Consider the following 25,911-nt stretch of genomic DNA (forward strand, 5'->3'; position numbering starts at 1 on the left):
CAGCGTGAAGGTCAACAAGCCGGTGGTCGGTATCGATCGGGCAGCAGAGGTACCAGGGATAATACAGAGGGATGGTCAGGCAAGCCAAGAGGGTCTAGTGCAGGCGGATAGCAGGATGGTCAAACAGGAAGCCGGGTCAGATAACAGGATACACAGATCATATCAGGTAAAGCACATGGAACGCTGTAGAGCAGACAGCGGGGATACAGTGTGACAGACCAGTTTAAATAGCCCAGCTGAGACCAGCGGGAGTGCGCGCGCACGTGCCCGCATCCGTGAATGCGCGCGCATGCGCAGTGGGACTCGTGGCCGTGTTCCCGTGCGCCTGGATCACGGTTACTTCAGGATCTTCATGACAGCCCCCTTGACAAGCTTTGAATCCAAGGTGCTCCTGCAAGATTCCTCCCTGCCATAAACTTTTCTACTTGAACCCATAGTGTGTCGTGGCACCAGTTCAAAATTCCAGACTAAGGTCATAGCCTTATAGTATAAAGCTATATTAGGTAATCCCAGGCCCCCCTCGGCCTTATTTCTTCGCAGGATGTTATAGGACAATCTAGGTCCTTTATCGTTCCATACAAAGGCCACGAACATCCTGCGCATCTGTCTGAAAAAGGACTCCGGTACCTTAATTGGTACTGTATACAGAGTGTAAATTAATCTAGGAAGTATACTCATTCTTATGGCGTTAATTCTCCCAAACCAGGTTAGATATTGGCCCTTCCATTTTTTTAAGTCTTCTGCTATCTCCGTCAGTAATATGCCATAATTAAGTTCGTAACAGTTTCATATCTACGCTAATGCGTACCCCCAAATATACCAGAAACTCTCTCTCCCAGACAAATGGATATGTATGTCGCAGCGTCCTTTCCAATGCTATTGGGACATGGCTAGAATGGATAATCAGGGAAAGGGAGAAACCTGCGCTACTAAGCAAAGAAAAAAATTATATATAATAACTGCAGCTGCAACAAATACCACAAATATCAGTGAGGTGTAGACCAAAATTATATAAAAAAATGTGCGCTTGCATTAAATGATTATATCAATGTTCATATATAAGATCATGAAGGAAAATGACTCCAAGTGAACAGTATCGCTATACTATACAGTATAGATAATGTGCAAAATCAATGCTAAGAATTCATATATATTGTTTACAATAAAATTACAAGGAATTAAAAAATTTAAAAAAATACAATTCATAACACTAAATATAAAGAAAAGTGCAGAGAATAGTATTCAGGCTCAGTCCAACCCAAAGTGAAAAATTGAAGATTTGGAATTGCATAAAAAAAAATTGTCCTTCACATGTACCATACAGGCAAACAACTAGGGTGGCACTTCCTTTCTGCCATACAGCTTACGACCTGGATATCGCCACAGTTCTCTGAGGGGAGAAAAGAAGAGGAACATCAGAGCTGTGTGTGGACATCAGTATCCCAGCACCTCCTGAAGATACAGAAAGTCAACTGAGCAGATACCCTAAAGATGTTGATGCTGATGTGCAGGAAGTACTGTGTGAAGTTCGCAAAACTGTGTCAACCACAGTGAGTGCCTCTTTCAATGCTGAAGTACCGGAATTATTCCCTGCTGTATGCGGTGCATGCCGGCTGATTCGTCATCCATCTGTCCCTGCAGAGGGCCATATCTGCATGCCCATACAAGCTTGCTATAAAGGAGGTCCAACTTGTCTGGTAAGGGTACATCTTTTATTACCCCTTGGATCCACTGGTGGCTGGAAGTCTCTTCACGTCCTACTTTTCCCCCCACTCATATGGGATGCATTGAATGAACTGTGGATATGCGTTTTTCTACCTGTGCGATTTTGATTTTTTTTTATGCAATTCCAAATCTTCAATTTTTCACTTTGGGTTGGACTGAGCCTGAATACTATTCTCTGCACTTTTCTTTATATTTAGTGTTATGAATTGTATGTTTTTTTAATTCATTGTAATTTTATTGTAATCAATATATATGAATTCTTAGCATTGACTTTGCACATTATCTATACCGTATAGTATAGCGATACTATTCACTTGGAGTCATTTTCCTTCATGATCTTATATATGAACATTGATATAATGAGATATGTCATTTAATGCAAGCGCACATTTTTTTATACAATTTAGGAAGGATAATCGAATTCTCAAAATTAATTTTAAAATTAGATAAAGTGCCAAATTTTTGTACCTCCACCATAAGTGCAGCTAGGGATGTCTGTGGAGCAGAGAGGAAAAAGAGAAGGTCATCTGCATAGGCTGCTACCTTGTGTTCCACCTGTCCTATACACGTCCCAATTATCTCTCTGTTGTTTCTGATTTTACGTAAAAATGGCTCCAGTGTTATCGCAAATATTAAAGGTGATAGTGGACACCCTTGCCTTGTGCCATTTCGTATATTGAAGCAGTCTGACAGTGTACCATTTACCTTAATCCTTGCACTTGGTTCTGCATACATAGACATTATCCACCCCATCATCCGCTCCCCCAGGCCTATCCCCCTCAATACTTCTCTCATAAAGCCCCAATTCACCCTGTCAAATGCCTTTTCGGCATCCATTGACAGTATGATCCTTGGGGCTTTATCTGGACCTGACTGCATCCAATGGAGAATATGAAGCGCCCGGATAGTATTGTCCCTAGCCTCACGCCCTTCCATGAACCCCGTCTGGTCCAAATGCACCAATTCCCCAATGTGCCCTTGAAGCCTCAGGGCCAGGATCTTTGCTAATAATTTGGTATCCGAGTTAAGTAGGGAGATAGGCCTGTAGTTTGCCCAGCTTTGGGGATCTTTCCCCCCTTTTGGCAATACCGTTATATACGCCAAAAGGGTTTCTGATGGCAGTGGATTAGAAGCATTAATTGAGTTGAAATAATTACAAAGTGGTTCTATTAATAAGGGAAGGAATTTTTATAATATAAATTCGTCAGCCCATCCGGCCCTGGGCTCTTCCCTAATGGCAATGTTGCTATCACCCTACTCAACTCCTCTACCATAATTGGACGCTCCATTTCATCTATAATTGTTTTGGATAGCCTGGGCATTGATACCTCATTAATGTAGTCCCATGTCTCTTTCCTGCCCTGACTCTCACTATCCCCTACTGCCGGGGTATCTGCTTTGAGAATGTTGTATAGCGCCTCGTAAAATTTACCAAATTCTGCGGCTATGGCTTTCTTTCCCACTACCTTCTTACCTCTAACTAATAAACTATGAACATGTCTGGAGTCCTGTTGTTTTTTTTAAGTTGTTTAGCCAGTAACCGCCCACACTTATTCCCCTGTTCATACGCCCTATTTGCTAAGAACCTAGTTTTATTTTTAACTTTTTGTTCTAGGCACTGTGAGAGTTCTGCTCGCAGACCCTCCAAGCGCCTATTGTCTGCAGGGTCGAGCTTCCCCTTATGTTTCACCTCCAGTACATTGATTTTATCTAATAGTTCTTTTATCTCTTTTTTTCCTTCTTTCTTTATATGTGAACCATACGCTATCAATTCCCCTCTTATGACTGTTTTATGAGCCTCCCACACCACTTGATCTGACACTTCCCCTGTCTTATTTATTTCAAAATACTCTATTTTTTATACCCAATTTCTCCACTATTTCTTCCTTATCCAGTAATGACTCATTCAGGCGCCATATTCGCTCTAAATGACCCATCTGAATTAAATAGAAAGTCAGTGTTATTGGGGCATGGTCTGATGTAGTTATGGGTCCAGAGGACATTTTCCAAATAAAATTGATCCACCAGGAAAAGGTCCAACCGCGAGCACATATTGTGTGTTTTAGAATAATAACTAAAGTCCTTAATTCCTACATGCAATACCCGCCAACAGTCCACAAGATGTTGAAAGCGTATAAGTTGCTTAACCTGTTTTAAGGCTCTGAATGACATGGCGGTACTGCCTGTTGATGTATCCATATTTGGATCCAGCACCAGGTTAAAATCCCTGCCCACCATCATACATCCCTCTCTGAATTGTTCCAATTTCCTGAATGTTTTAACAAAGAAGTTAGCTAGCCCTTCATTTGGTGCATATATCGTTGCGAACGTATATCGTACGCCATGCAGTGTGCCCTTCACAAATAAAAAACGCCCCTCGGGGTCACTCTGCAGGGTCTCCATTTTCCATGGGCATGACTTCTTAAAGGCAATTGTGACCCCTCTAGCCCTTGCGATTGGAGACACTGCATGGTACCATTGGTTCATTATGTTCTGAGGTAGGCTAGGAATGGAGCTACCCCTAAAGTGTGTCTTTTGTAAAAAGACTACGTCCACTCCATAATGTTGCAATTCGACCCAAAGGCGCCCTCTCTTATTCGGTGAGCTCAACCCTCTTACGTTGTATGAAATAATTTTCAACGTGGCAGCCATTCTTTAAATTACCCTTATAGGCTCCCGGTACCCGCCCCTTGAAACTTTCCCCATGACCTTGCTCTTTCTGATTTCTTCACCGCTGACCCTACCTACCCACGTACCCCTAAAACACCCAACATTAAAACCCAAAATAAAGAATAAACTCTCCACTTGTACCATACCAAAAATCTTACATACTCCTCTTCCACACCAAAGAACTCCCCCCTGGAGTATATTTACTAACCGGGGAGGGGGCCTGTGCAAATATACACCCCATATGCACAGGTCACCTCCCTTCCCTGCTTTTAGCAGGTTAGCTAATCCCCTTACTCGGTATTGACCTACTGACCACAAAATAGTCCCCATTCCCAACCGTGCCCCTTCATTCCCCCCCTCCTCCTGGGCGTTATTTGCAAGTCCCTTCCTTGGTGGAAAAAAAAAAAACACCCTCACGGCTTCATTTCCCTTGATTCTATAAGGATCCCCCACTACTCAATCCTTTTATCCACTATCTAAGTCCTCTTCGGGCCATGCCCTTGTTGGCTTTTTGCTGTGACTTCTTGCCACCGCTCGGGCCGCTGTAGGAGAGGTCCTGAAAAATGTATTCTCCGATCTACAAAGTCCACCATAGGAAGGTCCAATCTTTGCATAAAAGGATTCTAAATCGTCTTTAGTTCGCAGTGTTGCTGTTCTCCCATTCCTAGAGGCTGTCAAACTGAATGGGTATCCCCAACGATATTTGATCTCTGCCGCACGTAGGGCTTCTAACAGGGGTCGAACTGATCGACGCTGATACAGAGTCCGCCGTGATATGTCTGGGTATAATGCTATATTTGACCCATCGAACAGAATTGTGGGCTTACTACGGGCCATCCTCATTATATTCTCTTTTACTGTATATTTATGCACTTTGCAGATAACGTCTCTTGTTATATCAGCTTTGTTACTAGGGGATGAGACCCGATAGGCCCGATCTATTTCTATGGTTTCAGGTGCCTGGTCCCCCAAAATCTGTCTAAATATTTTTATTGTTGTAGAAACCAATTCCGACATTGGGATTGATTCAGGCAATCCTTTTATACGACTATTCTGTCTTCTGTCCCTGTTCTCATAATCGTCCAGCTGGTCCCTGTACGGATTTAATACATCTTCATGCTTTTTAATAGTGTCTTGAACATCCGCCACAGCATGTACTATGGCAGTGGTTCTCAACTCCAGTCCTCGGGACCCACCAACAGGTCAGATTTTAAGTATTACCTTGGGGAGTTGCAGACTAGAATACTGCAATCACTGAGCAGCAAATGATATCACCTGTGTTGTATTTCAGCTATCTTGCAAACCTGGCCTGTTGGTGGGTCCTGAGGACTGGAGTTGAGAACCTCTGCACTATGGCCTCTTGTTCACTTTCCACTTTTTCCATTCTATGCCCCAGCCAGGGCCCTGATGTCTTCCTTCAAACTTTCCACTGTTTGTAAACATGACTGTTCCACCGCGCTGATTAATTGCTGCAGGCCATTTTTTGTGTGGAGGGCCCTCAATAGTTCCCATATGTCCTTTTCCAAGTTTCCATCCTGTTCATTCAATCCTTGATACCTTTTTTCCCCCATATTGGGGGTTCAGCTGATTAAACAGTAATGCCTGGTTGTACTCAGGCAGATGCTGACTGGGGTCTACTTCCACTAATGTTTAGGAACTCTGTACCTCAGCTGAACCTATGTTAGGAGCCGGGTCTTCTCCTCTTATGCTAGATACAGTCTCTGTACACTGTAGGGCCCCTAATGTCCCCCCATTAGCCTCCACATGTTCCAATACATCTTTATCTTGTGCAAATAAGTCCTGTTTCTTTGTATCTGCTAATGGGGTTCCTGCTCCGGGACTTATGCGACCCTGTTCCCCGGCCCCCCCTTACTCTCATATTCCTGGGGCTCCCTCCACCGCCCAGGAAACTTTCCTCCATGGCTTTCCTCCCCCTTCCTGCAGCCGGGGATCTCCTACCGTATAATGCGAGGCCGTCTCCTGCTGCCGGGATGTCCGGCTTCTTACTCGAGATCCCGCGCTCTATTCTCTCTATGCCGCCAATGGTATTGGAGCCACTGTGTTTCTTTGTGTCCTGTCTCCCTGCCTGTCATCCATCTCCACAGTCAGAGGCACAGGGAGACATGTAAGCTCGGATGCCGTCCACAGAGCTTCGGCCCCTTCCCGCCGGCTGCAAAGTGGCTTGTCTGCGGGTTGTCATGTCTCCGATAGCGGCTCAGCTGGGCTTAGCTGATTGCAGCGTCAGCCTGGGAACACGGGGGGGGGGGGGGGGGAGCGGGCGGAGCGCTCACTCACACACGCTCACTCCATACGCAGCCCGGCGGACAATTTCGGTAGAAAAGTCCGCCCGTGTGTACACGGCATTAGACTTCCTTTATAAAAAAAAAAAAAAACATATCCAGGCAGTTTTATTACATGAAAAAGTTCTAAAAAGTGCTGCCCTATACGTGTAACATATACGTATTCGCCGCAAGATCACTTTTATCGGCGGGGGGAGAGATGCCCCCCGCCACACTCCTGTCATCGCCCCTCACAGGCCTGGAGCTGAGTGAGGGAAAGATGGCCCCCACTCGGCTCCATAACATTGGATGACGGAAGCTACGTCAAACGTCACTTCCGTCCAATGTTCTTAAAAGACGTTTATTTATTTATTTATTGCATTTAAGTGTGAATGTGAGATCTGAGGTCTTTTTAACCCCAGATCTCACATTAAAGCGGTGTCCCGCCCCAAAAAAAAAATAGAAGCCAGCAGCTACACATACTGCAGCTGCTGGCTTTTAACAATAGGACACTTACCTGTCCTGGAGTCCTGTGATGTCGGCATCGCAGCTGATCTTTCCATCAGCTGTCGGGTGCTCCCGCCACCATTGCGGGTAAGGGTACCCGGAAGTGTAGCTTTACCGTGAGGCCCTGCTCCTCTCTCCTACTGGCCCCGCGACAGGGAGAGGAGGAGGAAGCCCTGCGGTAATGTCATGGGCCCGCGGCCTGGACTCCCGGAAGTGGGAACAAGACACCTGTCCCCCCTCCTCCCCGAAAGGTGCTAATTGTGGCACTGGAGGGGGATAGGAGACAACTGAGCGGAATGTCCACTTCTGGGTGGAACTCCGCTTTAAAGAGGTCCTGTCATGCTTTAACCTAAATGTCACCTAAACATTTTTTTTTTTTTAAAAGGACAGTGTCAAAAAATAAAATAAAAAGTAAAATAAATAATAATAAAAGAAAACAAAAATTTCAAGCGCGCCGTCGAGCTCGCGCACAAAAGCGAACACATACGTAAGTCGCGCCTTCATAGAAAAACGGTGTGCAAACCACACGTGAAGTATCGATGCAATCTTTAAAGCGAGAGTAATAATTCTAGCACTAGACCTCCTCTGTAACTCAAAACTGGTAACCTGTAGAAATGTTTAAAGTGGTCGTAAACCCTTACAACACACTTTTCGCTACAGGTAAGCCTATAATAAGGCTTACCTGTAGCTACCCAGGATATCTCCTAAACCTGCACGTATCCCCTGTATTTGCATGTGCCGACGTCATCTCTATAAAAAGAACGTCTCTAATAGAACAGAGTACAAATTCTTAGTGGTCTCTATAAAAAGAACATCTCTACTAGACCAGGGTACAAATTCTAAGTGGTCTCTATAAAAAGAACGTCTCTGATTGACCAGGGTACAAATTCTTAGTGGTCTCTATAAAAAGAATGTCTCTGTTAGAACAGGGTACAAAGCAGTTTGCGGTTTCTATGAAAAGAACATCTCTGTTAGAAGAGGGTACAAATTTTTGGAAGTTTCCAAAACAAAAAACCTTGTCTGTTTGAATAGGGTACCGATGCTTGGTGATTTTTATACTAAAAGAACACCTCTGTTAGAACAGGGGACACATTCTTGCTGGTTTCTTTAAAAAGAATGTCTCTGTTAGAACAGGGTGCAAATGCTTGGCAGTTTAAAAAAAAACAAAAAAAACACAACATACACATCTGTTAGAACAAGGTACAAATGCTTGGTGGTTCGTAAAAAAAAAAAAATACATCTCTGTTGGAACAGGGTAATAATGCTTTGAATTTTTTTATAATAAGAATGTCTCTGTTAGAACAGGGTACAAATGCTTGGCAGTTTAAAAAACAAAAAACAAACAAAATCTCTGTTAGAACAGGGTAATAATGCTTGGTGTTTTCTATACATAGAACATCTCTGTTAGAACAGGGTACAATACACTTTGCAGTTTCTAAAAAAAAGAATGCCTCTGCTACAAATTCTTGGCGGTTTCTACAAATAGAACGTCTGTTAGAACAAGGTACAAATTTATGGCAGTTTTTGTAAAAAGAAAAAACTGTTAGAACAGGGTATAAATTCTTGGAGGTTTCTCTGTTGGAACAGGGTACACGTTCTATTAATGTCAGATTAGGATATACTAATTTAATTCGGCTACAGCGTGGATCTACTTTGCCGAGACGCCATCATATGGGGAGCGCTCTGGGATCACCGAATCAATGAGACTCGGCTGATCACAGATCAGAACAAGGGGCTGATCCTGGCCCCTTACCACGTGATCAGCTGTCAGCCAATGACAGTTGATCACGTGATGTAAACAAAAGATTCACGCCGACAGTGTGAGGAGAAAAAAAAGCCGATCACCGGCTTCTGTGAAAGGGACATCAGTCCTGAAGAGGAAGAGGCACAGCCATATCATCTGTGCCCACCAGTGCATATTAGTGCCACCAATCAGTGCCCATTAGTGCATATCAGTGCCACCTATCAATGCCCACCATGCCACCTATTAATGCCCACCAGTGGTGCCAATCAGTGCCTCATCATCAGTGCTACCTAGCAGTGTTGTCTATCAGTGTCACCTACCAGTGCCCATCGCTGCCACCTATCAGTGCCACCTCAGTGCCCACCAGTGCCACCTCATCAGGTTACATCAATCAAGGAGAAAAATTACCTGTTTGCAAAATTGTATAACAAAATAGAAAACGGGTTTTGTTTTTTCAAAATTTTTGGTCTTTTTCCATTTTTTTTTTTTTTTTAACAAAAATAACCCAGCAGTGATTAATATACGACCAAAAGAAAGCTTTATTGGTGTGAAAAAATTGATAAAAATTTCATTTGAGTGCAGTGCTGCATGACCGTGAAATTGTCATACAAAGTGTGACAGCGCAGAAAGCTGAAAATTGGTCTGGGCAGGAATTGGGTTTAAGTGCCCAGTAAGCAAGTGGTTAAGTTATTCTTATTCATATTAATCAACTTGAAATAACCTTCCACTAATCTATCTTTACTGAAAAATGGATGTAATGATTTGACATGGGTTAGGGTTACTAATACTGTACTTTGCATGCTCATTTTAGCTCTTGCACTAACCCTAATAAAACTGATACCTTTATTTTCATAGATTACTCTACTTGATGATGAGAAGGCGAGCTGCCTTTAAATGCAGTGGAACGGATCTACTGTTCATAAATTGTACCAAATATAAATTGGGAACCCATTACCATTAACAGTATTTAACTGTATATGTATAGTATACAAATTTGAATGCTGCTTGTCCCCCCCACCCTATTCTGGCAGCAGTGGATGGTGCGCACAAGTGAAGGTATAACATGCTTGTAATGACTATAAACTTAATTGTTATGCATGTGTTTCTAAGGGCTTACAAAAAGAAAGTGTATTCGATCACGTTAGTTTCATGTTAGTAATAGTAATTAAATTTTTATCCAATGCATAAAGTTGCAGCCATAGTTTCCAATAGAATAATTTAGGCGTATTTTAAAAATAGCATCAAGGTGTTTAGGGTCCAGCTCATAATGATACTCTTGTGGTTCCATAATTTTTATAAATTAGAATGACGACAACTTACCTAAAATTCATGAGTCTCCAAACTTTCAAAACAAAGTGGCAGTTTACTGTCCTTCAGACTTTAGGGGCGGGGGTGGACTGTGGCCATTGGGAGTAAAAAAATGCCCCATCTTTGGCAACAGCGAGATACATTTTTCCTCATTATTGGTGTCATTTGGGAGGAATTGTGTTGTCCTATTATTGGTGTCATTGGCCCCGTTGTTGGTCACATTGGGAGGAATTGTGCCCCACCGTTGGGGTCATTGCACCCCATTGGGAGGAATTGTTCCCCCATCTTTGGTGTCATGGGCCCCATTGTTGTGGTGTCAAATTGGGGGAATTGTGCTCCATTGCTTGTGTCAGTGAATGAAATAGTGCCCTAAGGGCCTGGAAAAAGCAAGCAAAGGGTCTAATCTGACCTACGGGAGACCACTGCTATCAATTATTACAGGTACTTCTATAGCGTTGTCAGTTTGCACAGCACTATATATATATATATATATACATACACACACACACACATTGTATATATATATATATATATTACATACAAACATACATACATACAGTCATACAGTGTCTCACAAAAGTGAGTACACCCCTCACATTTTTTGTAAATATTTTATTAAATCTTTTCATGTGACAAAACTGAAGAAATTACACGTTGCTACAATGTAAAGTAGAGAGTGTACAGCTTGTATAACAGTTTGCTGTCTCTTCAAAATAACTCAAAAACACAGCCATTAATGTCTAAACCACTGGCAACAAAATTGAGTACACCCTTAAATGAAAATATCCATATTGGGTCCAAAGCTTCAATATTTTGTCTGGCCACCATTATTTTCTAGTACTGCCTTAACCCGAGCTTCACAGGTTGCCACTGGAGTCCTCTTCCACTCCTCCATGACGAGCTGGTGGATGTTAAAGACCTTGCGCTCCTCCACCTTCCGTTTGAGGATGCCCCATGCTCAATAGGGTTTAGGTCGGGAGACATGCTTGGCCAGTCCATCACCTTTACCCTCAGCTTGTTTATCAAGGCAGTGGTCGTCTTGGAGCTGTGTTTGGGGTTGTTATGTTTACAGAGGCTTCTTACCACGTGATCAGCTGTGACCAGTGCCCCAATTAAAACACAGCTCATGGTGCCCAAAGTGCCAGTCAGTGCCCAGCAGTAAAACCTGTCAGTACCTCAACATCAGTGCTGCCCATCAGTACCACCTATCTACCAATCAGTGCCACCTGTCAGTGCCCATCACAGCCACCAGTCAGTGCCGCATATCAGTGCCCATCAATTCTACATATCAGTGTATCCTCAACAGTACCACCTCATCAGTGCCCGTCAGTGAAGGAGAAAACAAAATTTTATAACCAAAACGAAGAAAAACTTTTTTTTTTTTTTTTTTAATTTTGTTCTTTAGTTTGTTTAGCAAAAAAAAAAAAAAAAAAAAAACGCAGAGGTGATTAAATATCACCAAAAGAAAGCTCTATTTGTGGGAACAAAATGATAAAAATTTTGTTTAGGTACAGTATAGCATAGCATGACCGCAATTGTCATTCAAAGTGCGAGAGTGCTGAAAGCTAAAAAATGACCTGGGCGGGAAGGGGCGAAAGTGTCTGGTATTGAAGTCACTGCTCTTTCTGGAAAAGAAGAGGTATTCTTACTCTCGATAGTGTATACACCGGGGAAGGTCTTTGCCTTCTTTGATGAAATACAAAAATGGTATGAACTCCCATAAGCGGCCTTCTATAGATATCTTCAATTAGGCATGTGATACAAGCTCAGTTTAGCACCCATGCTACTAACTTCTCGGTTTATCCAATGATAGGGATACTGAGGTTACAGGGTCCTAGGGGTCTTTTCTCGAATCTATATTCTCATCTGGTGTCCCTTACAATTAACAAATCCCCATTGACTGTACATTCTAAATGGCAACAGCTTATTCTCGATCTGTCCAAAAGAAGACTGGGAAGAAGCATGTGCAACTCATCTATCTGCATCTCCAGCTGTTAAAAAACAAAACACTGTACGTCTTTATATGCTGCTTCAGTCATTTTTAACCCCAGTCAGATTGCATGCCATGCATCAGTTACCTGCTCCTACATGCACCTGGTGTACTTGTCCATGTGCAGATTTTGATCATGTTATATGGTCGGCCCCTGTCACTGCATAATACTGGAAGTGGGTGACGGATGTATTGTCAGCAATTTTGTCAATAGCTGTGCCATGTACTCCGAGGGTGTGTTTGCTGGGTATTTTAGATGGGAAGAACAATGGCCAAGATATACCAGGACCATGTTAAAGTGGTTGTAAACCTACTTAAAAAAAAAAAAAAAAAAAAAAACCCCTGCAAGACAAAAGGCATAATGAGCTACTATACATAGCATACTGGCTCATTCCGAATTACTTATCTTAGATCGAAGCCACCGCATCGGTCCTCGTACACCACTCCGGCCAGCAACATCGCTCCCAGAGTTACTTCCAGGTATCGTGTGCTCCGGTGCTGTGTTTGGCTGGAGCCGTGATGACATCACTCCCGCGCATGCACGCAGGAGCTGCCGGTAACAGCATACTAGCTGAAGCAACGTCACGGACTTATGACGTCGGCACAAGCTGATACAGGGGATATCTCCTAAACCATGCATGTTTAGGAGATATCTGGGGTAGCTACAGGCAAGACTTAATATAGGCTTACCTGTAGCAAAAAAGTGGTTGTAAAGGCTTTAAAACCACTTTAAAAGAAAAGTTGTTCTTAGCTAGGAAGGCTGTGACGCTTAAATGGATCCAACATACCCCTCCCCCTCTGTGAGTGGTTATGATGGGCAAATCAGGTATTACCCTATGAGAAACTCATTTTTGAACACAGGGGATGTTCACATAAATACGATAAAAGTATGGGACGCATGGTGTCCCTCCACTATTACCATTACCAATAACTGAGAGAAGTGCTTAATACACTAGCCGACTGACATTGGGAGTATTTAGTATTATCATAAATACATTTATGGTTTTATTCGATCTCTTAACCTTCATGTTTAAAGAGAAATAGTTTTGTCAAAAACATGCATTGTGAATGTTGTGGCATATCACTCTGTGCATACATTGAACTGTATTTATGCTATGTGAAAAGTCTTACTTCTTGCATATGCTCATGTTGAGCATCATGGACGTTGTACCAATTGTTACATCTTTGACGATAGTGTTAATAAATAAATAAAAAAATAGGATTTTTAAAGCAGCTTACCTGTAAAAATCCTTTTCTTTGAAGTACATTACAAGACACAGAGCCATAGTAGCTACCATGTGGGTTATATGGCACCTTCAGGTGATGGACACTGGCACGCCCTAAGACAAGAAGTCCACTCCCTATATAACCCCTCCCATTACTGGGAATACCTCAGTTTTTGTAGCAAAGCAATACATGTGTATAGCAAAGAAGGGAGGGACCTCTGTGTGCTGTGATGTACTTCAAAGAAAAGGATTTTACAGGTAAACCACTTTAAAAATCCTATTTTCTTATCGTACATCACGGGACACAGAGCTATAGTAGTTACTATGTGGTATGTCCCATAGCAATGGCAACTGAAGGAGGGAGACAACAAAAAGTAGGGCACTAAGAGACTAGAGGACTTATACTGCAGCCTGCAGTACACTGCGCCCAAAGGCGATATCCTCATGACCTTTTACATCTACTTGATAGAATCTGGTAAATGTATGGACTGAAGACCAAGTTGCGGCCTTGCAGATCTGAGCCATGGAGGTTTGGTGATGCACTGACCAGGAAGTACTAACAGCCCTGGTGAAGCGTGCTTTAATATAAAAAGGTGGAGTTTTCCTTTTTAAACCACAAGCTTGAACAATCACTTGACAAATCCATTTAGAAAGAGTAGATTTCGATGCTGCCTGTCCTTTTAGGACCTTCTGGCAACACAAACAAAACGCTCAGATTCATAAAACAGATGGTCGCCTTCAAAATAGACCTTGACTGCTCTCACCACATCAAGAGAATGTAGTGACCTTTCTTCCGCAGAATGAGGTTCTGGAAAAAAAGAAGGCAGAATAATATCCTGGTTTAAATAGAAACTTGACACTACCTTTGTTAGGTAGTAATTAGAATGAGGCCATAATACAACCTTATCCTTATGAATAATCAAACATGGCTCTTTACAAGAAAGAGCGGCCAACTCTGATGCTCTTCTTGCAGAAGATATGGCAACCAAAAAAATTAATTTCCTTGTCAAGAGGACCAAGGGAATATCTCGTATTGGCTCAAAAGGCTGTTTCTGTAATGCCAACAGGACTAAATTTAAGTCCCAAGGGTGGCCTAACTGGAGGATTAATCCGCGTTACCCCCTGAATAAAGCTATGAACCAGAGAGTGTGAAGCAAGTGGCCGTTGAAAAAAGGCTGACACCTGGCGTTTGATAGTACTCAAAGCCAGCTTTATTTCTAATCCCATCTGTAGAAATTCAAGGATCCTACCCATGTCATATTTCCTGGGGTGCCAACCCCTGGATTCACACCAGGAGACATATGCCTTCCAGATTGTATAGTATATGACTCTGGAGGCCGGCTTGCTAGCATTAACCAAAGTGGAAACTACTGAAGCTGACAGCCCACGGTCTTTCAGAACGTGGGTTTCAATAGCCAAACCATTAAATTTAGCATTTGTAAGGTAGGATGGAATACCGGACCTTGCGAGAGAAGGTCTGGCCGTGGCGGTAGGGTCCATTGATCCCCTACCGCCATTTTTACGATCTCTGCAAACCAAGATCTCCTGGGCCACAAGAATCACCTCCTTCCTTTCCTGCGAAGAAGACGCAGAAGTGGCAGAACAGGAGGGAATGCATAGATCAGTAAAAACTGATCCCATGGAAAAACCAAGGCATCTGTTCCGCATGCCGTCGGATCCCTTGTCCTTGACACAAAGTTGTCTTTTTGTTGAACCTGGACGCAAACAGATCCACGTCCGGAAGTCCCCATATTTGACATATTAACAGAAAGAGGTCGGGGTGAAGAGACCACTCTCCCGGAAACAACTGTTGGTGACTCAAGTAGTCCGCCTGCCAATTCTCTATTCTTGGAATGAAGATTGCTGATAACATTCCTTGTCGGTCTTCTGCCCACGATAGGATAGAATTCACCTCTCTGGGCCAGACGACTTCCCGTGCCCCCTTGGTGATTGATATAGGCAACTGTTGTGGCATTGTTGGATTGGATTCTGAAAGGACAATTCCGTAATCTGAGCGGCCAGGCGTGCTGCCTGAATCGCTAGAATATTAATGGGCAGGGTCATTTCTGATTTGGAACATTTCCCTTGGACAGATGCTTCTTCCAGGACTGCTCCCCAGCCCAGAAGGCTGGCATCTGTTACCACCTTCCAGGTAACTGGTAGGAAGGATTTTCCTTTTTGAAGACTCTTGGATATCAACTACCAACTGAGGCTTTGACACACTTTGGGGGATAAACGCATTGGGAAGTCCAGAGCTTGGACCTTCTTGTTCCAAGTTGACAGGATACAGTTTTGCAGCAGTCTCGAATGAAACTGCGCATAAGGAATGGTCTTGAATGAAGCCACCATCTTTCCTAACAATTTCATGCAAAGTCGAATAGAAGGATTCTTCTTTGCTTTGACCACCTGAATCAGTTCCCTTATGGAACTGATCCTTGCCTGGGGCAAGAACACCCTCTTCTGAGCTGTATCTATGATCACACCCAAGTACCTCAATCTCCTTGATGGTTTTAAGGAGGACTTCTCTAGGTTGAGAATCCAACCTAGGTATTCCAGGTAGCTGACTGCAGTGACCAAACTTTGGTTTAAGCGGGGGTACCGACTGATCTATCAAGAGTAGAACGTCTAAGTAAGCCAGAATCGTTATGCCTTGAGCCCTTAATGTGGCTAAAGGAGGAGCCAGGACCATTGTAAACACTTGGGGTGCAGTAGCTAGACCGAAAGGCGGAGCTACGAACTGAAAATGAAGATTTTCTATCTCGAAGCGTAGATATTTCTGGAAAAAGCATCCTTGATGTTGATTGGCGCCAGAAGTTCTCCACCTTGTGGGATGGAGACTACTGATTGTGTTGACTCCATGTAACAAGAGCGGATATTCAAAAACCGATTTAGATCTTTGAGATCTAAAATGGGTCTGACATCCCTGTTTGGTTTTGATACCATGAAAAGGTTTGAATAAAACCCTAATCCTCGCTCTTCCAAGGGGGACCACCGATATCACTCTTTGAGACAAGAGATGATCCAAAAGCTAGAAAGAGAGAATTATTTTTTACTGGATCTCTAGGAACGTTTGATCTGAGAAAACGAGGAGACGGGCACTCTAGTTTGAAACCTAGAGATATTGAAGAAGCCACCCATCTGTCTCGACAGATGTCCGTCTCGACATTGTTCGAGTGAACCCCAGGACTTCACTGCAGCCACCTTACATGCCTTATGATTTGCATTATACCATCCATCCAAGCACTAGGGTTATAGTGCTATATTTGTGAGTACCTGTCGTTTTTAATAAGTCATTTTTAGCCACACAGTGTGCACTATATGTACCCTTTATATTACATGTTACCACTGCTGAAAATGGACAAACTACTGAGTGCAGTCTTTTATCCATCTGCCTACCTAAACCCCCATCTATGACCACTGAGAGTGGTGAATGCCTACTTTGACCTACCTGTTAGTGCAGGGGTTTATAGACTGAGGTGAGCATTTCGGCTAGCTGGTGGTGGAATCACGGATTACGTTGCACCTTCTGAACATTTATGAACACTCTTAGCACCGCAGAGGAGATTGCTTTCCATCTACCCCTCTATTTTACTCTTAAGTGGACTCTCAAATATTTTTTTTTTCACATTATGAGGAAATTGCCAGTTTGCTGGTAGTATTTTTAGCGCTGCACTGTTATTTTATTTCAACATTGTTCCTGCCAGACCCTTGAAAACTGCAGAAGTCTTCAACCCAATCGAGCGAGCGGGGGCACCCATTCATAAGGAGGTTTTAGTATTTTGTTTTGTGGGCTTCCTCCCCCAGGTCCTCTTTTGACCCTCGAACTGACCCCGAGGTTTACCTCTTGAACGTGGATGCCATCATGGCTGCCTGGAGGCTGATGCTCCTGGCACTGGAGAAGAAGCTTGTTTAAAAGAAAATTGCTTAAACTTCTTTTTAACCGGTAAAAGGGAACTTTTTCCATTAGAAATTCTTTGGCTGTACTTATCCAGACCGTCCCTAAATAATCGTTCATCATGAAATGGAAAACTGGCTAAGAGCTTTTTGCATGGCACTTCAGCTGACCAATTTTTCAACCATAAAAAAAATCTACGCCCATGTACCAGCCCTAGCATAAGCCGTGAGGCCTGGAGAATAGAATCTTTCATAGAGTCTACTGTAAAACAGAACCCTCTGATCTCCCTGCCAAATCTTGGGCCTGCTGATCGGGAATAATCTTGAGTACCTCTTTAAACTGGTCCTTTAAGGACTGAGATACCCCAATCACTGCCAGCACAGGCTGAACCACTGAACCTGTGAGCGAAAAAGTTTTTAAAAAGGAATTCCAACTTTTTATCTGTTGGATCCTTTAGCATTTGAGCATTGTCTACTGGACAAGTCAGGTTTTTGTTCACAGAGGATATAGCAGCGCCAATTGCTGGAATCCCCCACTTTTTTTTTTTTTAACACTTTATCCTATGGAGGAAGAGTTTAACAGTTTTTTTTCCTCCAAAAAAGTTTTCATCTGGGTGCTCCCACTCAGAATACATAAGTTTTTTTTAAGCAATGAATGGATAGGAAAAGCATGAATAGTTTGGGGAGGTTTTAGCGAACCCAAACCAGAAGTGGGCTCCTCAACAGACTGCGCTACCGGCAGCAAAAATGTGGAGCAGACCAATTCAGTGAGAGATTGTACCAACAACCACTTCTGTGAACCTGATCCATCCATATTAGACTCTTCAGAAGAGGGGTCACCAGCCTCCTTCCTGTTCCCCTGAGAGATCGTCATCTCTTGCCCCCTGTTCCTCAGTTTGAGGGTCCTGCGTAATGGACGGGGGCCTGTTACCCTTAGTCCCACTCTGGGATGCGATTAAAGCATCAATTTTTTGCACCAAGCTAAAAATGGTTGAGGAAAAAAACCTCTTCAGTAATATAAACAGGCTGCAGTGTTAAGAGCAGCTGCAACACCCGATGTCCCTGATGGCTCACTCTGACCAGCCATATCACTCTCAGGGGAGGATGCCATCTTTTTTTAGATGGGTTTTAGGCTTACTTGTGACTGTAGAAGTCTTTCTAGAGCCCTTTTTTGAGGTGCTTTTACCCCCCCCCCCCCCCCCCCCCTTCCAACCATAGCCTGAATCACTAAGCAGAGGTACTACCAGAAGGAATGCATCCACTGCTTGAGCAATAGTCCAGCCCTGCCGCTGCTATTAATGCTCAGCCTGATGCGATAGTAAATGTGTCAAAAGAAATGCCTGTGTTACCAAACCTCTTTCATGCCAACCTTGGTCTTGTGTCCCTCTGCATCTTGCAGTGGTAACAATGGTGCTTTTAAAACACACTCTCCCGCACTGGCCGTTGGAGGACGCCAACGCTGCGCTAAGCCCCGCCCTCCTCCTCTCAAAAAAAAAAAAAAAAAAAAAAAAAAAAAAAAAAAAGCTTTCCCGCGTGAGCGCAGGCCTCTGATCCTATGGGATCACTTTTGTGAGGGGGGGGGGGGGGGGAAATGGTGAGGAGGGAGCCTGGAAGCCGCCGAGTAGGGCGGCGTGCCGTTTTTTTTTTTTTTTCTTTTTTCCTGGCGCTTCTTATAAATAGCACAGGTGGGGGGCATCTGGTGGGGAGGAAAACCCCCCCAGACTTACCGGAGGACTGCTGCTGGCTGGAGGAAAGGAAACTGCTTGTTCGACACAACGTGAGCTCTCTGAGGAAGCATGAAAAGGTATGTGCTCAATACAGCCCCCAGTGGTGACACATAGGCATGACAACATTCACTAATTAAAGGAGACATTTCATAATTAAATTGAAACATTTTAGAAAAAACTCCTTACCTTTCCTGTCGCAGGGTTTTCCATGGTAAAACCAACAGACCCAATCTTCACCCTTCACGGTAGGTTCCATTACAAACCTTCAGGAGCTGGGGATCCTCGGGGAAATCCACAATCCTGGACCTGTAATAGCACCACCGCCAGTAAAAACTTTATGGCCTTACTACCAAAAGTACTGGATCCTGGGGTCTAGCTCTCTAAAAGAGAAGCCTTTACAGGCAAAACCTAGTTTCTTTGGCTACAAGGCCCAGGTACCATTCAATTCGGCCAAAAAGACACTTTGAATGGATCCGGCCGCATGGCTAGCCCCAGCAAGGATTGCTCCAGTGGAGCTCAGCACAGCACATCTTTACTCGTGACCAACACCTTAGACACTGGCGAAAAAAACTGAGGTACTCCCAGTAATGGGAGGGGTTATATAGGGAGTGGACTTTTTGTCTTAGGGCATGCCAGTGTCCAGCACCTGAAGGTGGCCTATAACCCACATAGTAACTACTATGGCTCTGTGTCCCGTGATCTACGATAAGAAATCATAAGAAATCATTAGCATGTTGAGGGGGGGGGGGGGGGGGGGCGGATGGACGCGGGAAGACAGAACGTAAGTAGGTCAGACTTCAGCTTTAGGCCTCATGGCAGGACAATTGTGGGGTGCAAGTTGCCTTAGGTCACTGATGCCAAGCACTGATAACTGACCAGAGCACTTTAGCTTGTTCAAAGGAGTCAACCGAAGCAAAGGGACTATTTACATCTGTGTTGCAGTAACATGCATGTTTTACCAAAGGTTACCACAACACACAGACTGCAGTCTTCTTTATTTTACATTGCACTACAATACACAAATACAATAGACTAATGCATCTGCACTGCAGCACACCTCTAAGCACATGTTGTGCATTTGTATGCACTCTTGAAAAGACAGATGCACATCCTTTTTTGGACTGCATTGTGGTACACCGGCAGCCCAAAATTATTAGGCTACCCTAACAATGCACACCAATGTGTGTTTTTTATTGCACCACAATACTAAAGTGTCAATGGGCCCTTTGGATTTTCTATTCATATATAACACGTGTATGTCCTATTGCTTTGTGTCTGTCTGTACATTTATCTGGTCAATACACTGCCAAAAAAACTCATGGTCATAGTATGGTCACAGCAGATAACAGTACATAAGTACCAAGCATCTGTAGTCTTTAAAAAAAAAAAAAAAAAAAAAAAAAAAAAACCACACAAGATACTTTAAGATTTTATTACAATAAATTTCTATTCATAACATTCACCTTTAAAAAAAATAAATCAGTTTTTAATTTTTACAGGATAAAAAAAAAAAAAAAAAAAAAAACACCAATCACTTTGACCTGAATAGTGCATTTTGGCCCAACTGTCCTGATTCTTAAGCCATGATCACACTTGTAAAATTGTCTAGTAGTTCATTTCATTTTCACAGAACCCAATGTAGAGCGGCTCTGCTCCTATTCCACGCCTGGAAAGAGAAGAAAAAAAATAAACAATCTGAGCCCATATAGGAGACTGTTCTTTTTTTGCAACAGAGACATGCTTGCCCCATGACCTGAGCACAAAATGTGCTGTGAATTCCCATCTGCAACCAAAATCATAAAGAAAACCAACAGGAATATGTCATCTACTGTAAATCTGGGCTCCTGAACCGTTATAGTGCAGCTTTACGCCTCAGGAATTACTTGATTTGTATTATTTACTTGTATTCTCTCCCTGTCAAAGCAGATCTCACAGGCTGAAAATAGAAGTTGCTGTGCATGTTGAGTTATCAGTAGCAAATCCTAATACATTTTCATATGCATCCCTGCAAGTCTGAATGCCGTCCATATTTCTGTTCTCTGTAAAGCAAGTTTACACTTTTCTGTATGGGGAGAGGTATCAGATAAGGGAGCACGTGATGCATGTGACAACAGAAGATTTATAATAAAATGCTACAGTTTCATGTTATTAATTAATAGACCATTACTGCAATGATATTTTGCTGCTGAAGGAGGCAAGACAAATTGATCAGCTCTGCCCCAAGATGGCCGCTGGAGCTACAGGAAATCCCAATGATGTAAGAGGTTACAAAGCTTGGAATTTCAAAGTACCGTAAGCATAATTTGGAAGCAAATCAGAATGGCAGTCATAGCGAGAAGCCTAAATTTTAAGGAAGAAATAGAGCCAGGCTTGAACCGCATGGGCTGGCTGACAGTCTTGGGGGGGGGAAAAAATAAAATATTATAAAAATATATATATATATATATATATATATATATATATATATATATATATATATATATATATATATATATATATATATATATATATATATATATATATATCTATCACATGCAAACACCTAAAAATGTCTGCAATTACAAATCAGAGGGATTTTTTTTTTCCCCCCAAGTTAGTACCATACAGTGGCAAGGAAAAAGTATGTGAATCTGTTGAAAAGGAAACATTGTTTAAAATCATATTTCTGGAGTTTTACTATGTGGTTGATACAGCCATTTGGCGGATGTTGGAAATGATCATCTTGGAATGCCAGTACAGCAAGTTTACCCACCAGGGTGCTCGTAACAAGGAGTCATAAATGGGAATTCATATCCTAACAGGATGTTCTCGCATAGGCGTCCTGATACAATGTATGGGGGTAGAAGGAGCATCAGATAAGACCTCCTGGGGAGGTGCGAATTAAAATGATCGATTTCCTGCACTGCGTTGCTTTAACTGACGTGCTTGGTCGTGCGACGCTGTACACACAAAATTGGCATCCTTTTTTCCCCCCACAAATAGAGCTTTCTTTTGGTTGTATTTGATCACATCTGCAGTTTTTCTTTTATACAGTAACAAAAAAAAAAAAAAAAAAAAAAAAAAAAAAAAAAAAGAAGAGGAGCTACACTCTCTCTCTCGTATTAAATTCGCAATAAGCGTATATTGATTGGTTTGCACAAAAGTTATAGCGTTTACAAAATAGGGAATCGATTTATGTCATTATTTTCTTTTACTAGCAATGGCAGCAATCTGCGATTTTTAGCGGGACTGCGACATTGCTGACAGATGACACTTTTGAAACATTTTTGGGACTATTGACATTTACACAGCAATCAGTGCTATAAGAATGCACTGATTACTGTGTAAATGTCACTGGTAGGGAAGGGGTTAACACTACGGGGCAATCAAGGGGTCAAATGTGTTCCCTGCTAGGTGTTTCAAACTGTATGTGGATGTGACTTACTAGAGGAGGAGACAGATCGCTTTTACTTAGTAGGAACAGACAGACAATCTGTCTCTCCTCTCCTGACAGAATGGGGATTTGTGTGTTTACACACACGATTTGCGGGAACGCGTCGACCTGCCGCAGTATGACAGCGGCTGGTCGGCGAATGGTTAAAGTGTTACTAAACCCACAACAGTAAAATCAGTCTGTATATGCAGTAAAGCATGCCTGTTATAATCACTATGGAACCTAATGGGTTAATCCTCTGCATTGTGCAAAAAAGGCTACTTGATCCGGTATGCACAGATCCTCCCCTTCTTGCATTGTCTCAAACATGTTTGGATAAGACAGGTACTGGAGTCAGGCCGCACATGCTCAGTTTGGTGTGTATTACTAGAGTTGTTTTTTTTGTCTTGGGAGAGGGCATGTGATCAACACAGGGCCAATCAGCACTGTCCAGACAGAGGGTCCTGCATCCTGATAGGACAGCCAATGCAGTATGAAAACTCCTACAAGCTTTAACCAGGCACTGATAGAAGTCACAAGACTGCTATATACACTACTGATGAGAAAAGTTATGTACTGTAGTTTATATTTACTAAAATAATTGCATTTCCACTTTCTGTGTACTGTGGGAGACCAGATATAGTGAATGCAGGATCCTGGGTTTAGCAACACTTTAAGCATAGTAGAAGTTGGGAGAAGCAGCAAGACAATAACCCCAAGTATCAAAGTAAAATTTACCACGGACTTCAAAAAAAGAAAAACGTGCCTGTCAAGAAAGGTTTCACTTGCTGGTGGCGCTGTGGCTCCCAGATCTATGGGTTGCAGTTCCGGTGTCCACCAGTTGGTGTCTCAGCAGTCGGAGGCTGACTGTCAGAGGAGGGTTCACCTGCTGGTGGTGCTGTGCTCCCAGATCTCTGGGCTGCAGTTCCAGTGTCCACCAGCGGGAGTCTCTCGGCCGTCAGGAGCCGACGTCTTCTGCAATGGTATTTTATCCTTGCGCCCCGTGTTCCTTTATCCTGAACCTTGACCCCTATATCAGTTTCTGGACACCTGCCCTGCAGTCTGATCCCTTCCGCCTGCTCTGTCTCCTGTTCACAGCTCTATCTGCTTGATCTCCCGTGTATGACTCCTGGCTTGCTACGATTAAATATATATATCTATATCTATAAAAATCTATATATCTATCTATACACATTTGGTTTAGGTAGTCTATTGTTGTGTGTCACTGTGGTTGGATGCTGGTTGTTTTACTGTTTGCTATATTTGTGGTGCGTTTACTTTTAAATTACATTACTTATACTGAACCTGTGCTTGGCATTTCTGTGACAGTCCACATATTTCTGGTCACACTGGTTCCAGACATAATACCAAGGCTATTCCTGACCGGAAGTGGCTGCACAGTGAAGCCATCCTAGTTCTGACATTGAGAAAAAATGCATCTCGGAAGGTAGTTATTTATTCTTTGCTGGTGACGGAGGATGGTGAATACTGCCGCCAGATATTGAAGAAGGAGTGACCAGCTACTAGAACGTATTTGACTTGCTCATTCCCTAGTCGAGTCGGGCAGTATGTTGTTTGAAGATGTTCAGCCTTTGAGTCGGGTTTGTATGCAGTTAGCTTTGTCCAGTACTCTGAAAGACAGTGATGACTTTACTAGCCCCCTTTAGTATGGCTCAGGTAGAATCTCTGGTGTTATTAGAGGACGACTTAGCTTATTTCTTGGAGCACTATTCTGCCTGTTCCCACCAGGTGTTAAGGGAGTGTATTAACGCAGTGCAGTCTCTTGTCAGACAGGCAGCATGTAAACCGAATTTTGTGCAACCTTTACTACAGGCATGGTCAGATATATTGCACTCAGTCAGATTGCAACAGCCCATTCCTGCCACCAGAGACCTGCCTACTCCGTGGTCTTTCTCCATCACCCACAGCAAGCACAGTTGCAGCCCTGTATACCCTGCTACCAATGAAGTATCAGTACCCTTTATCCACCTGCTGCACCTACCCTGCCTTCAACCCAGTTACCTCTTCTCTGCTATCTGCAACCAACTCACAAAAATCCTCCTTAGCTACTGATCCCTCTCGTTTACCGTCCTCCCGCTCTTCCTTTCCATTAGCTGCACCTCCTGCTTACAGCCCTGCAGTCGCTTACAGATATTCAGTAGTGAAACCCAAGAATAAAAACTCAAGCTTTTCCCAACCAGCACAAGCCTGCTGTTCTGGTGCCTGATGCCCAACCTGTTGATCCTGTGCCTCTACCCAACGTCTAGCCTGATATGCCTCTTCCCGTTGGCCAGCTCGATAATCCAGTGCCTGTTGATCAAATGCCTGCTTTCCAGCCCACCTCTGAGGATCCTCTGACTAAAGATCGGCTGGATGTTATGGACTCTATATGCTTACTGCCCTGCCGGATTGTCCAGTGGAGGGTAGTATTCCATCTGCCATTGAGTCTGACACATCTGAGTCTTTGGGTACCTGGTTTGGGTTACCTGTTCTGCCCAAGGTTTTTTTTTTTTTCAGTTGCCTTGATTGGGTCCCTCCTACAGTAAGTTACTCCAATGGCGCCAAAGCCCGGTGGTCCAGACATACCAGTCACAATTGGTAGCCACGTTTATCTTCATGACCTTGGGGATGGCAAGCTCCAGGGAAGTGGTAGAGCACCATCTGTGCCTTGCCACAACCCGGATGCGATCACAACTCCAGGTGCATTAGGGGACACGTGTTGGATAACCAGTGCCTTAGGAAAACCTAGATGGCCAATGAAGTGTGAAACAAGTCCTGGAGATCAGGCAAGCTACTTGATTGTAACTAGACATTCCGGTGTCAGTTTCGGTATGGGCACTTGACTCCAGGGCTAAGTTTGCGAATGACCCATGGTACCCCAGCGTTGGGATGTCTAAGGTTTTGAGGGAACCCTTCTAAGAACCCGGCAGACAGGATACCTAGAAAGGATACCTAGAAAGTTGCCTAACCCCAGCGGTGGGGTACTTAGCCCGTTACCAGACCCAGGCGGTGGAACACCTAGCTTCCTTTTGGATCCCGGCAGCAAAGCTTATTTGGAACCTAGCACTCCTTGGACTTGCAAGACATTTTTTCCCAGGACTCTTTCAGCTGTGACTGGTTGGCGCATCCAGAAGTCGCTCCTTGGAGGGGGGTACCTGTCAGGAAAGGTTTCACCTGCTGGTGGCGCTGTGGCTCCCAGATCTATGGGTTGCAGTTCTGGTGTTCACCAGTGGGTGTCTCAGCAGTCGGAGGCAGACGGTCATGAGAGGGTTCACCTGCTGGTGGCGCTGTGCTCCCAGATCTCTGGGCTGCAGTTCCAGTGTCCACCAGCGGGAGTCTCTCGGCAGTCAGGAGTTGACATCTTCTGCAATCAGGCATCACCTGGGATTGATTGCAGGAAGGTTATTTAAACCTGGTAAATGCTAACAC

General features: G+C 43.4%; 1 protein-coding gene across 2 annotated transcripts in view; it reads right to left on the reverse strand.

Moving 5' to 3' along the window:
* Positions 1-20,048: 20,048 nt before the first annotated feature.
* LOC141134736 (beta-hexosaminidase subunit beta-like) overlaps positions 20,049-25,911 on the reverse strand; it is a gene marked incomplete in the record, with an annotated part of 76,174 nt that continues 70,311 nt past the window's right edge. For both annotated transcript variants that reach the window (XM_073624183.1, XM_073624175.1), the window contains 1 exon segment: positions 20,049-20,736. In XM_073624183.1, coding sequence (XP_073480284.1) covers positions 20,676-20,736 — 61 coding nt within the window.

The sequence above is a fragment of the Aquarana catesbeiana genome, linkage group LG01 (assembly GCF_042186555.1).
Source record: "Aquarana catesbeiana isolate 2022-GZ linkage group LG01, ASM4218655v1, whole genome shotgun sequence".
NCBI lineage: Eukaryota > Metazoa > Chordata > Amphibia > Anura > Ranidae > Aquarana > Aquarana catesbeiana.